Below are 13,905 nucleotides of genomic sequence, written 5' to 3' on the forward strand. Positions count from 1 at the left end.
CTACCTCAGAGGTCATGGGTCTTCCAGCAGGACAATAACCCAAAACACACTTCAAAAAGCACTAGAAAATGGTTTGAGAGAAAGCACTGGAGACTTCTAAAGTGGCCAGCAATGAGTCCAGACCTGAACCCAATAGAATACCTGTGGAGAGATCTAAAAATGGCAGTTTGGAGAAGGCACCCTTCAATTATCAGGGACCTGGAGTAGTTTTCCAAAGAAGAATGGTCTAAAATTCCAGCAGAGCATTGTAAGAAACTCATTGATGGTTACCGGAAGCGGTTGGTCGCAGTTATTTTGGCTAAAGGTTGTGCAACCAAGTATTAGGCTGAGGGTGCCAATACTTTTGTCTGGCCCATTTTTGGAGTTTTGTGTGAAATGATCAATGTTTTGCTTTTTGCTTCATTCTCTTTTGTGTTTTTTCATTTAAGACAAATTAAATGAAGATAATAATACCAAATTTGTGTTTGCAATCATTTTCAGGAAGAAACTGAATATTATCTGACAGAATTGCAGGGGTGTCAATACTTTTGGCCATGACTGTATGCATATAAGAGCAGCTTTTAATTCTTAGCATGAAATGCAGTTTGACCTAACAGGACTGAAAGTGGCTCATTATTTCCAAAACTGGAATTAAAGGGAACCTGTCAGCAGTTTTGGCCGGTATCAGATGTGGCCACCGCCTTTCAGGGCATATCTACAGCATTCTATAATGCTGTAGATAAGCCCCCGATCCAACCTGAAAGATAAGAAAAATAACTGATTATACTCACCCGGGGGGCGGTCCGGTTCGATGGGTGTCGCAGGTCTGGCGCCTCCCATCTTCTTACGATCGCCGCCCTCCTGCTTGCTTCACTGGCATCGCGCTCCTGCAAAGACGTACTTCTCTGCCCTGTTGAGGGCAGAGCAAGGTTCTGCAGTGCGCAGGCGCCGGGAAAGGTAAGAGAGGCCAAGTGTGATGCCTGTGAAACAAGCAAGAGGGCGGCTATCTTAAGAAGATGGGAGGCGCCAGACCCGGACTTGCGACACCCATCGGACCGGACCGCCTCCCGGGTGAGCATAGTAAGTTATTTTTAGGGTTGGATCAGGGGCTTATCTGCAGCATTATAGAATGCTATAGACAACCCCTGAAAGGCCATATCTTATATCGGCCAAACCTGATGACAGGCTCGCTTTAATTATGCGTCAAGGCTCAAAGCATGTCTTATAAGATAGGAAACCACAAAAGCCTAAAAGTTACATAGAAAGGTAGAAATAGAAGATCATGAGATTTACTGACAAAATATGACTAATGTGAGGAGCTTGAATGGATCAGTGGTCTGGCATCTATGTTGCCGTTTCATCCAAAGTCTATGAGAAAGAAGGTAGGAGACATACAGAATGGAGATACAAGACATACTGTGTATACATACATATAATTTCCTGTTGCCATTGAAACTAAATGTAATTTCCCAGCCTTCGGCACATGGTACAGAGTGCTCACCATTAGCATCGTGGGAATATTCTACTCCGGACACTGTACATCTTCTAAACACCATTTTATTCTCAGTTAGTGTTCCAGTTTTATCAGAGAAGATGTACTGTATCTGACCCAAATCTTCAGTGATGTTTAGAGCTCGACACTGAAGACGAGAGTCTGTTTCTTCGTCATACAAGTCTTTATCTTGGTGAATAAAATATACTTGGCAGATTTTAACAATTTCAATGGAAACATAAAGAGAAACTGGAATAAGCACCTGTTAAAGGGAAAAAAATAAAAATAAGGAAACGTTATTTTCCTAGAAATAAAATAGCAGCATCCTGAAATAGCATCTAGCAATAGCTCTGCTTCTAAATATCTAAATATAAGTTCAGTTGTTTGTTTTTTTAAACGCATGCAGATAGCTGCATTCAAAGTAATTGCATTTCAGTTTTCACATAGTCTAGACAGCGTGCATCAGAGGAAATATATTGGGAACCTGAGGCATGCCTGCCCAGATTATATCTACACCCAAATTTACATTTCTTCCAAAACATTAGTTTTAAAGGTTATCTTTACTCCCTGTACTATTTGCCATTTTGTCTCCTGAACTATATAGGTTGTTCAGGTTTATGTAGTCTACTTATAGTTTGTGAAGCATAAAAATTTCGATATAGCACATGTTAATAACAAATATTGCCAAACTCTGTTGCCCTCTTTTTGTCTTTTCTTAGGGTTTGATGCTGATTTTCATAGATGAAATCCATTTTATTATAATGGTACCATTTTGCTTTTAAAATGTTATTCAATGTGTGAAGTTTTTTTTTTGAGATAACCGAGGTGCACGCTAGCCATTATGTACCCCATTAATGCTTCTTTTATGCATCGTTAGGCAAATTCTACAGCCGCGTGCCCTATTTAAAGAATATGTCAGGAGCTCTCCCCAGCATACAAGTTACACAGACATATTATATATATATATTTAAAAAAAAAAATATAAGTAACTGATAGCAAGCATGGAAGTGAAAGATCTGTGGTGAACTCACTGAGCTGAACTGTGGTGAACTCAGTGACCTTTTCTCACGGTGCTGAGGTCAATTCAGTTCAGCACGGCTGGGAGCACAGCCTCAGTGACTGTCGGTAACCTCCATGATGTCACCGCTGCTCTGATGCTGCACTCACAGCAGCTCATTCACCAGTGGTTCCAAGCCTGGACGGTCGCATCTTGGCACTGTCCAGGTTGTAAGTTATTAACCCTCAGACATGAATTACGGTGTGGGACAGAACGTCGGACAGGTGTGAGATTTTTTTTTTGTTGTTGTTTCATTACAGGAGACAAGGGATTCAATGGAATGGGCGTTAGGGGAGTATAACTGTGTTTGTTAATTTTAAATAAAAATGGAAAAGTGTGCTTTGTTTTATTTCAAATAAAACTTTATACTTGCTGTGTCTTTACTTACAATATAACTATAGGATTAGTAATGGATAGGTGTCTTACAGACGCTTCACAATTAATAAGCTGTGAGCATGATGTCACTAGACAATAAAAAGGTGACATGAACCCCCGAAAATATGAACCCCACTTGCCACCGCTACACGTCAAGTGGGAAGAGACGGGCAAAGCACCAGAATTAGCGCATCTAATGGACTTCCTTTTCTGGGCGGCTGTGGGCTACTATTTTTAGGCTGGGGCGGTCAATATCCATGGCCCCTTACAATCATGCGAATACCAGCCCCCAGCTGTCAGCTTTAGCAAGGCTGGTTGTCAAAAATGGGGTGGAACCCAACGCCATTTTTTTAAATTATTTAAATAAAGAAAAACAGAGTGGGGACCCCTCTATTCTTGATAACCAGCCTTGCTAATGCTGATAGCTGAGGGTTGCAACCCTCAGCTGTCAGTTTTGTCTGTTTGGTTATCAAAAACAAAGGGTTTTGCCAGGTTTTTTTTTTTTTTTTTTTTTTTTTTTTTTAAAGGAGAGACTGATGAGAGTGGCCTTCAGCACCAGGTGTCGGGGAACAGTGCTTACTGTACACTGCTGCTTCTCAGGCTTGACAGTACGTGTCACACAGATGACATCCCTGTGTCAAATCCGCGTGCACGTGTGCGGGACATTTTGCGGCCTGTGCTGTTGTTAAAAAACGAACATGTCAGAAAATTTTGCCCACACACACATGGTCCGTGGAAACGCACCAACATGTGCACTGACACATTAACATGAATGGGTCTACGTGTAAGTGTCTCCAGTATGTGTGGAAACTGTCACCACACATACCAGCGACACGGTCGTGAGAAAAAGGCCTAAAACTGTATGCAATACAATAAATGAAAGGTAAAAAAAAGGTACACAACATTAGGGAGATATAAACCATTAAAATTTAAATTCACATTAAACCAAGCTTCTATGCCAGTAAAAGGTTGTATGATTTATAACTACATTTAACCATGATGTATTGCACAAGACGGAAATCTCATTTATAAAAAAACAAAACATGTAATCATCATATTACAAATTATTTACTGTATTTAAAAGAAGAAACATCCAAAGCTAAAAGTGAAATATTGCGCCCTAAGGTTAAAAAAAAAAAAAAAATGGTTACCTGTAAAACAATGATCATGGTGAAAAATAAATATACAGCTGAAAGAAGTGGCTTCACATAATTGCCATCGCTCATGAGGACATCAAACACTGGTCTCTTTTCTCCATACTGCCATACCCAGAGCGCATGACCTAAAGAAGAGTAGTGGAGATATCAGGGTAACTTTCTGACTGTAATCACTTTGCCATCTAAATGGTTGGACCCTCTGTTTTGTTCTCATGATCTTTAAAAATGGGCTTCTGTACAATCAAATCTTAGTGGTATCATGTGAATAATTTTACAGGTCTAATACATATATCCAGTCATAAGATTTCATATTATATTGTTGGCCATGTGGGCTCACAGAGGTTGGTGGAAAAGTAGAACCTAATGAATGTACCCTATATTAATCAAGTTAGGATGTAAACAATGTATTTACCTGAATGCATAACAAAAGATGTGGTTGTGCAAGCCTATATGCCCCTTCTAACCTCTGACTATGCTCACACAGTTTGTTTTTTGAGCAGATCCATTCCAAAAATCCAACTGAAAAAACATTTAAAAAACTAATTCATTTCTATCAGAAATCCACTTTGCTGTTCATATGAGGAACTTTTTTTTTCCTGAAGATGTTTTGAGAAATCCCTGGTGGAAGAAAACTTGTTCTGCAAAACCTCAAAATTTGTCTGACATAGCTTTACGTGTTCCATACACTTGGGCATGGACATATAGGAGATGGATGACTGGAAAGCAACACCTTAGTTAAAAGTCTATCTGTAGTTTTAGCAGAACGCGCAGTAGAATGTCTGTGTTTGCCTCCGCACCCCTTGCCCATCTCCATACAATTTTATAAGCACTAACTGCCATGTATCGCAGTAAAGTTAACATGTAAACTGAGAATGAAGGATCAGTCCTGGAAGAGAAAGAAGCTACAATTTGTTATAAATTATGTTCCCTATTTTTGTATGTACTCTTGAGTTGTTTTTTAATATACAATAAAAGACAGTTAATCTTTGTAAGACTTGTGATTATGAATCATTAACATATTTCACTTTTATGTAGAAATAAGTCCCGAGAGATATCAAAAAGAGATTTGGAAACAATACAGACAAGAGAAACAAAAAAATAAATTAATGTGATACCTTAATGGTGAAACAAGTTAGGACAGAGTGCAATGCAATTAGGGAAACAATGCACTAATGACTTCATAGACTAAATACCTGCACAGACAAGGCCATACCCATAAACTCGTGGGACATTAAGCATGCCAAACACGTGTTCATGAAAACCATAGCACGTTCACAAAACTTGGACAGCTAGGTGACTAATACCCACATCTTCAGGTAAACAACATTTAAGATTGATAGTATCATCTGCATCCTGAAGGATATTTTCATTAGGAGACACCAGCTTGAATAATGAATGATCACAGAGTATTCTTTGAAGAAATATTAATATTTTCATTATGAAATCCATGAGTCAGAAAGCCATACATCCACATTCCCAGGGCCGAGACTACACTAGAGAATGCCATGGTTTCAGACGGCACATTTACAAAGCTAAATATAGGAATGACATCAACTCCACCAGTACGGAATTTATTAAAGCCAGCAGTTTCTCGGTCTTATGAGAGGATCAATGATGAAACCTTCCCGCTGCAGCCAATTTCCACTGGGTTATTTTTTATTTAGTTTTTTCCTTTCCCGTCTTCTAAGAGCCATAACTTTTTTATTCATCTGTCCACAAACACATGAGAGCTTGTTTTTTGCCGGACGAGTTGTACTTTTGAATGACACCATTTATTTTACCATATAGTGTACTGGAATAAGGGGAAAAAAAATTCCAAGTGCGGTCAAAGAGAAAAAAAAATGCAATTCTGGATTTGCTTTTACAACAGATTGTGTGATAACATGACCTTGCAGTATGATTCTCCAATTAGTATGAATACAGCAATACCAAATTTGGCCAGTTTTTTTTATTATTATTTTAGTGGTGAGGAAAAAAAATTTGAACTTTTTTAAAAAACTTTATTTTGTGTCTATTTTCAGACATGTAATGTTTTCATTTTTTTGGTTAATAGAGCTGTGAGAGGGCTTACTTTTCACAGGGCAAAACACCAAGGTTACTTACTGGTAGCAGTTTTTTCCGGAGCCCATGACGGCACACATGAGAGAGTGGATCCGCCCAGTCAGGACAGGAACCCTACTGAAGATAAAAGGGCGGTACCTCTCCCTCGCTTCAGTTGGTTTACAGAGCATGAGAGGCCCCCCGGGTTAGTACACATGGTAAAACTATCACCACATTATATCTAACTAAAAAAACACCCAAACTATAGTGCACACCAAAGGAGTGAAAAGGGGGGGGAATATACAGGTGCCGTCATGGGCTCCGGAAAAACCGGCTACCGGTAAGTAACCTTGGTGTTTTCCAGTCTCCCATGACAGCACACATGAGAGACTTTTGTAGAATAAGACACCTTAGGGAGGGACCACCGCTTGCAGCACCCTTCTACCAAAGGTTAGGTCAGTAGAGGAAGACAGATCAAGTCGGTAGTGCTTAAAAAAGGTGGAAGGTGAGGACCAAGTAGCGGCTTTACAAATTTGTTCAATTGATACCTCAGCCTTCTCTGCCCAGGAGGCAGCCACGGCTCTGGTGGAGTGAGCCTGGATGCCTTCTGGAACCGGAGCACCACTTGCGGAGTAGGATAACATAATGGCCTCCCTGATCCATCTGGCAATGGTACTCTTAGCTACCCCATGCCCTTTTCTACTACCCTGAAAGGCTACATAAAGGGACTGATCTTTCCTCCACTGACTAGTTACTGACATATATTGTAATATGGCTCTTCTTACATCTAATGTATGGAACTTTTGCTCCCCAGGGTTTCTAGGATTGTTACAGAAAGAAGGCAAGGAGATCTCCTGAGTCCTATGAAACTTTTGGACTACCTTGGGGAGATAGGCCGGGTCTGGTCTTAGAACCACTCGGTCCTCCAAGATCTGTGTATATGGAGGACATATAGACAGAGCTTGAAGGTCGCTGACTCTTCGGGCTGATGTTAAGACAGTTTTAAGTGTAAGTAGCTTTGGTGACAGTTCTAGTAGTGGTTCAAAGGGGTCTTTGGTTAAGGCCTCTAAGACTAGTTTGAGGTCCCAGGATGGTATCTTTGGGATAATGACCGGCCTTGACCTGCCACAGGACTTTATGAATCGGGACACCCACCTATTGGCTGCTAAGTTGCAGTTATATAGGGCGCCCAAAGCTGACACTTGAACTTTGTGTGTGTTAGTGGCTAACCCCAGTTGCAGCCCCGACTGTAAGAACTCTAGGATAGGTCCCACTGGCGCTACATCCCCCAAGGGTTCCCAGGAACTTTTTCCACGTTCTACCGTAGATTTGGGATGTTATAGGTTTCCTACTTTTCAACAGGGTGGAGACTAACCCTGGAGAGAATCCCTGGCGACTCAGCAGCACCCTCTCAAAATCCAGGCTGCCAGATGGAAGCCCCCACCTGAGAGTGGACCACCGGTCCCTGGGAGAGTAGGTCTGGAACCTCTGGTAAGAACCATGGATCCGTCACTGACATGAATCCCAGAAGGGAGAACCAAGGTCTCCTTGGCCAAAACAGAGCTATAAGAATTATTCTTGCTCGATCTTCCCTGATTTTCCGGACTACTACGGTGATCTTTGTTATCAGGGGGGAACTTATAGGCCAGGGAGAACTTCTAGGGTATTTGTAGAGCATCTACTGCGAAGAGATTTTCTTTTGAATTCAGTGAGCAGAACTTCCTGACCCTGCTGTTGCGTGAGGTGGCGAACAGGTCTATATCTGGTTTGCCCCAAGCCTGAACTATTTGTTGGAAAACTTGGGGGTTTAGGGACCATTCCCCCTGTCTTAGGCGTCTGCGACTCAGGAATTCTGCTTGTATTTTCGACACCCCTTATATGCATTGCCGTGATGGACAACAGATGTTGTCCAGCTAACTGGAAAAGTAGATTTGGTATTTTCATGAGGCCCCGAGATCTCTTTCCCCTCCCCCGGTGGTTGATGTAAGCTACCACTGCACGATTTCCCGTCATGACTCGGGTGTGGCGGCCCCGAAGCAAGGGGAGAAAAAGTTTCACGGCTTTCTCTACTGCCCATAGTTTTTACATTTGAACCGTGATCCTTTTCTAGCGAGGACCAGTTTCCCTGTATCGAGTGGGATCTCAGGTGTGCTCCCCACCCTGTGGCACTTGTGTCGGTTGTAATGAGGTCCTCGATTGGTTTCTGCCACGGGACACCGGCTGTTAGATGCTCTTCTATAGTCCACCAGAGTAGGAAGTCTCTTACCTCCATGGAGGGACATAGTTTGCCCTCTAAACGCCCTTTCAATTGTTTCTGCGCTGACAGAACTTCCCACTGCAGTTGTCTTAAGTGGTACTGTGCCCACGCTACCGCGGGTATGCATGACGTCAACGAGCCTAAAAGGGACATTGCATTCCTCAGTGTTATAGTTGGCCTTTGTATTACTGTGTGAGCTAGGCCCCTTATTCTGGTCACATTGTTTCCTGGTAGGAGGCAGCGCTATTGCTCGGAGTACAGTATTAGCCCTAGGAAGGATTGCACCTTTACTGGTGTTAGTCTCGACTTGGGGATGTTTACTATCCATCCTAGCCTTAGTAACGTTAATATCACTTCCTTCACTTGGTGTGTGCAATGGGTCTCCGACCTCCCTATGACAAGAAAGTCGTCCAGGTATGGGACGATCACCATGTCCTGGGAACGAAGAAATTACATTACCTCAGCCATCACCTTGGTGAAGACTCAGGGGGGCTGCAAACAGGCCAAACGGAAGAGCTGCGTATTGGTAGTGTTTGACCTGACCTTGGACATAGAGCACTACTCTCAAGTACTTTTGATACCCCCGGTGGATTGGGATATGATAGTAGGCATCTTTAAGTCTATCACTGCCATGAGGCAGTGCTGGAACAGGATTTTTGTGGCCGTATTGATTGACTCCATTTTGAAGGAGCAATTGTCTACCCACTAATTGAGCCTCCTCAGATTAACTATGGTCCTCCAAGAGCAGTCCGGTTTTTGTATTAAAAAGAGGGGGGAGTAGAAGCCCCTTTCCTTCTTGAACTGGGACCCCCTGTAGGACTTGTTTTTGCACTAGTCCCAAGACTTCCGTCTCCAGGGTCAGTTGTTGCTCTTGGGCTTTCCTTTGGGGTGTCATTATAAAGGTTCGCCTCGGCGGACAGGTGAATTTTATTTACTTTTTTTAAACCGTCCTTGATTATGCTCAGGAACCATGTACTGGGGGAGATATTTTGCCCAGGCGGGAAGGAAGAGAAAAAGTCCTCCCCCTACCTCCGACCTGATGTCATTGCGGAGATTTTTTGGAGGAAGTAGAGGGCCCTTTAAACATATAGCCCGATCCTCTCCTTCTTTTAAAGTCCTAATTTTTCCTGTCTCCGCGGGATGACCCCTGCCACATGCTCCAAAATTTCCTCTAGTTTTTTCCCGAAGAGGAACTGGCCGTCACATGGAATGGAACACAGTCTATGTTTTGATGGCAAATCCCCCGGTAACCCTTTAAGCCACAGGGTTTGCCTTGTTGCATTTGATAAACTTGCCGCTCTAGCTGTTAACCTCGCGGCATCTGCTGAGGTATCTGCTAGGAAAGCCACTGCTCCATGTACCAGTGTCAGATTAGACAGTATTTCGTCCCTAGGAATTTTATCCCTTATCTGGTCCTCTATTTGTTGAAGCCAGGCAATGAGGGCACAAGCAGTACAAGTACCAGCTATTCCTGGTTTTTATCCACCTGCCGATGCTTCCTGGATATGTTTCTGGAAACCATCTGCTTTTGTATCAAGCGGGTCTTTCAGCACGCCAGAGTCCTCTAATGGTAGAAATACCTTTTTTGAGGATTTAGCTACGGCACCATCAATCTTTGGGATTTTTTCCCAGGTTTCTGAGTCTTTTTAAATGGGTACCACCTTTTTGATGCAGAAGGTAAGGCACCTGACCTCACAGGGTTTTGCCCATTCCCTGTCAATTAAGGCCTTTATCTTATCATTCACAGGGAAGAGGGAAGGTGCGTTTTTTTTTTTTCTCCTTTTCCTCCAGTCCTCCAAACATAACCTCCTCCCATGATTTAGGAGTCTTTTCCTCCTTAAGGCCCATTGTAGACCTGACAGTTTTGACCAGCTTTTCCACGTCCTCTGTTTTGGAAACACGGACGGCCCCCTATATCTCTGTCTGAGGAGGCTTCTGAGGACTGAGTACAGGAAGAGGAGGTGGAGGGGGACAGGGATTTTTCACGGACTTTTTGCACTAGCGAGGCCTCTGAGTCCCTTGTACGGCTTCTTATATTCGCCCTTTTAAGGGCTGCCTTTAGGGAGCCTTTCACCTCCTCTTGTATTATAGCCCTAAGGCTAGTCACCAAATCAGGGATTTCATCCCGTATGGCTTTGTTTATACAGTCAGCGCAGAGATCTTTCTGCCACTGACCTGCCAGCGGGTGTCTGCATAGGGTGCATGCTCTATTTTTGCCGCTAGCAACCCCTAGTGATCAAACAGAAAAATTGGAACCCCGTTACCTAAGGGTGACATTCACGTAGATCACTCACCACCGCTGTCAATCAAGGGTTCCGATCTCGGAGGCTCCTCAGATGCACTCGTGACGCTTTTCCTGGACGTCTCAGAGTCATGCCGGTCGTGTTTACAACTGCCGCTCCTACCACTTGAGCGGCTACTTCTGGTATGCTGGCGGCTCGGCACTGCATCTGGCGAGAGCTTTTGCTGCTGCTGTCGCTGCTCTCTTGCCCCACTTCCCTCGTGAAGTTTTCTGGGCATGAGTGCGTCTTCTGTGGTCATCCCTCTATCCGAGAGGGATCCACTGCACTCTCAAGCCTCCTCCGGTGCCCATTCACAGCCCCTCACCCCTCCTGCCATGCCGCCGGGATGATCTTTTGCCGGCTAGCGTTTTCCCCATGGGCACCGCCATCTTGGATCCCGGCGCCGCCCCCTACGCCACACGGGCACGCCCATTCTCAGCGTGCCTTGCGCGTGACTTCAGAGGGGCGTGACCCAGGAGCGGCTGCCCCTCCTGGAGCTCCTGGACATCGGCAGAGGGGGGAGGGCGGCGCGGCAGCCATGGAAGAGCCCCTGGACCCCTGACCGTGCTGCGCTGAAGCCCGCTCGGACGCTGAGCCCCCGGGGGACCCGCGGACGGCGCTTCCACCCCCGACGCCCAGCGCACAGGCTCTGCCTGATATTCCACGCTGGCACGGGGGTGGGCAGGTACAGACATCTTGACACGCCGTCTTCAGCACACGGGTCTCTGTCAGGACAGGAAACCCAACTGAAGCGAGGGCGAGGTACCGCCCTTTTATCTTCAGTAGGGTTCCTGTCCTGACTGGGCGGATCCCCTCTCTCATGTGTGCCGTCATGGGAGACGGGAAAACGACGCCTTTACTAAAATTTTGGGGTACATATAAAATTTGATCGCTTGATACAGTCTTCTTTGTGGCATTGCAATGTCTAAAAAATGCCATGTTGGAGCTTTGAATTTTTATCCAGTTAATGGTGTTTACTAATTGGGTTATTTTATATTTTGATAGATCAAACTTTTCTGGATGTGGCACTACCACATGTATTTTGAAAGGTAATTTGAAAATCAATTTTCTTAATAAACTTTTAAAATCTGCCCGCATAGACTTTTATGGCAGCTATGTGTGTCACCAATGCAATCTGCCTGTGATTTGGCACTGTTTTTTTAATAGCCAAATCATAATTTTCAAATAGTTGCCCAAAAGAAAGTCATAAAAAGTTGATCTCAAAAAGAGATGAAACATAGATAATGTCTGTATGACAACTACCATATTTTGTTTTTATGCGTTTAATGAAAATACGTAATCTACAAAATATATATTATATATACGAGGGGCTGCTGATGAGTCTTTGGCTTTACCCAGAAAGAAATGAGATAGGAAGATGAAACTTTGCATTTATTCCACATACTCTCCACTGATGTCAACACATTTCTTACATCAGTATTCCAAGTTCTGTAAGCCTTGCAAAAAGAAGGATTTCAGTCGTGCCTCAAACCAGGCATCCGTAACAGGGTTTGGAAACACATGATATAGATATAGATAGATAGAAAGATATTAGTTTGTGTGCGATTGAGGTGTGGACCGTTTGGTAGCTTACTATAAACAGATAGGCTTTTCTGAACAAGCCCTTGTCCTCTCTACCACCTCCCCTGATAGACAATGATGTTTAGCAATGGATAAAATGATGCCTCTCTCCACTTGTGTTCTAGGTAGCTCGTCACGAGTTAAGAAAGAATGTTTAGGCACATTTTAAATGGCCATTTTAGACACCATCAGGTGCCACTTTTGCATTACAGTGTGAGCACCACAACATTAATGTATGGCAGCTGTTTTGATAATTGTTAGAATAAATTGAGCTAGAAGTTTAATAGGTGCACAGTTGGACCTCATCAGGAAAATAGGACAGACAATATTTTGGTCAATAGTAAGCCTCAACTTAATAAAGTCAAAAAAGATTGTCTTTCCATCCCCCAGTAAGGAATGTCTTCTTTAAGCAAAGGAGAATCCACAAAGAGAAAGTTCTAACATTTATATTTTTGTGTCATGCTTCAAAATGTTTAGGACAATGTGACATATGGAAATAAATATAACACAATCATCAAAATTCCTAGGAGGAGTGCATGTCCGACCAAATGAATCATGAGGTCAAAGGAACTGGCCAAGGAGCTCAGAGACAGAATGGTGGCAAGGCACAGATCTGGCCAAGGTTACAAAAGAATTTCTGCAGTACTTAAGGTTCCTAAGAGTACAATGGCCTCCATAATCCTTGAAGGGAATTTGTCACCCCATTTTTCGAGTATCAGCTGCCAGCACCACCATCAGGGGCTTATCTGCAGCATTCTGTAATGCTGTAGATAAGCCCCCGATGTAACCTGAAAGATAAGAAAAATGAGTTATATTATACTCACCCAGGGGCAGTCCGGGTCCGGTTTTGGTCCGATGGATGTCGCGGTCCGGTCCGGCGCCTCCCATCTTCTAATGGTGACGTCATCTTCCTTGCTGCCTGTCGTGGCTCCTGCACAGGCGCACTGCTCTGCCCTGTTGAGGGCAGAGCAGAGTCCTGCAGTGCGCAGGCGCCGGGTTCAGGTCCTCTTCCTAAACGTCACTGACAGAGACACCCGGCAGACAGAGCGACGCGCAGCCATGGAGTGGGGATGGGTAAATATCGCCAGTGCCGGGGTCCTGAGCCAGCGGTGACACCAGCACCTGTGCCCGCCTGCTCAGGACACCGGCACCGAGCCCCCGGCAACGAGAGGCGAGTATGTAATTGTTTTTAAATTTGCAGCAGTAGCATAATCTATGGAGCATCTTATGGGGGCATAATTATGGAGCATAAACTATGGAGCAGCATATGGGGGCATAAACTACGAAGCATCTTATGGGGCATAATTATGGAGCAGCATATGGGGCATAATCTCTTATTGCATTGTACTGCAATGCTACGGCGTCCAAAAGAAACGCAATTATGGCGATTTGATTTTTGGTCACTGTGCCATTCACCGATCAGATTAATTTATCTGGTGAAAACAAGTTATCAACTAATCACTACTGGTGGGGGGGGCCGACCTCTGTGACCTGCCCAGATTGGCAGAATGGGGAACTTTCATCCCTGTTAAAATGGCATGACAGGTCAGACATGTGCACTGTGTTCCTTCCAGTCTCCATGGAAATACAGGGCGCTGTGGTCTGCTTTTTTCGCCAGCCTCAGACTGAATGGAGTGGCAGTCAGGTATCTAACCTGCTGTGTGTCATTTTTGTAAGGAGGATAA

At 44.0% G+C, this 13,905-nt stretch overlaps 1 protein-coding gene across 1 annotated transcript in view; it reads right to left on the bottom strand.

The window, feature by feature from the left end:
- ATP10A (ATPase phospholipid transporting 10A (putative)) overlaps positions 1–13,905 on the bottom strand; it is an 88,346-nt gene that overhangs the window by 46,079 nt on the left and 28,362 nt on the right. Inside the window, exons 4-5 of the mRNA XM_073565306.1 lie at positions 4,055–4,185; positions 1,481–1,733 (exon numbers count right to left, since the gene is read on the bottom strand). Coding sequence (XP_073421407.1) covers positions 1,481–1,733; positions 4,055–4,185 — 384 coding nt within the window. The remainder of the gene's footprint in view (positions 1–1,480; positions 1,734–4,054; positions 4,186–13,905) is intronic.

The sequence above is a fragment of the Dendrobates tinctorius genome, unplaced genomic scaffold (genome assembly GCF_039654945.1).
Source record: "Dendrobates tinctorius isolate UK_male_01 unplaced genomic scaffold, ASM3965494v1 ptg000646l, whole genome shotgun sequence".
In the NCBI taxonomy this organism is placed as follows: domain Eukaryota; kingdom Metazoa; phylum Chordata; class Amphibia; order Anura; family Dendrobatidae; genus Dendrobates; species Dendrobates tinctorius.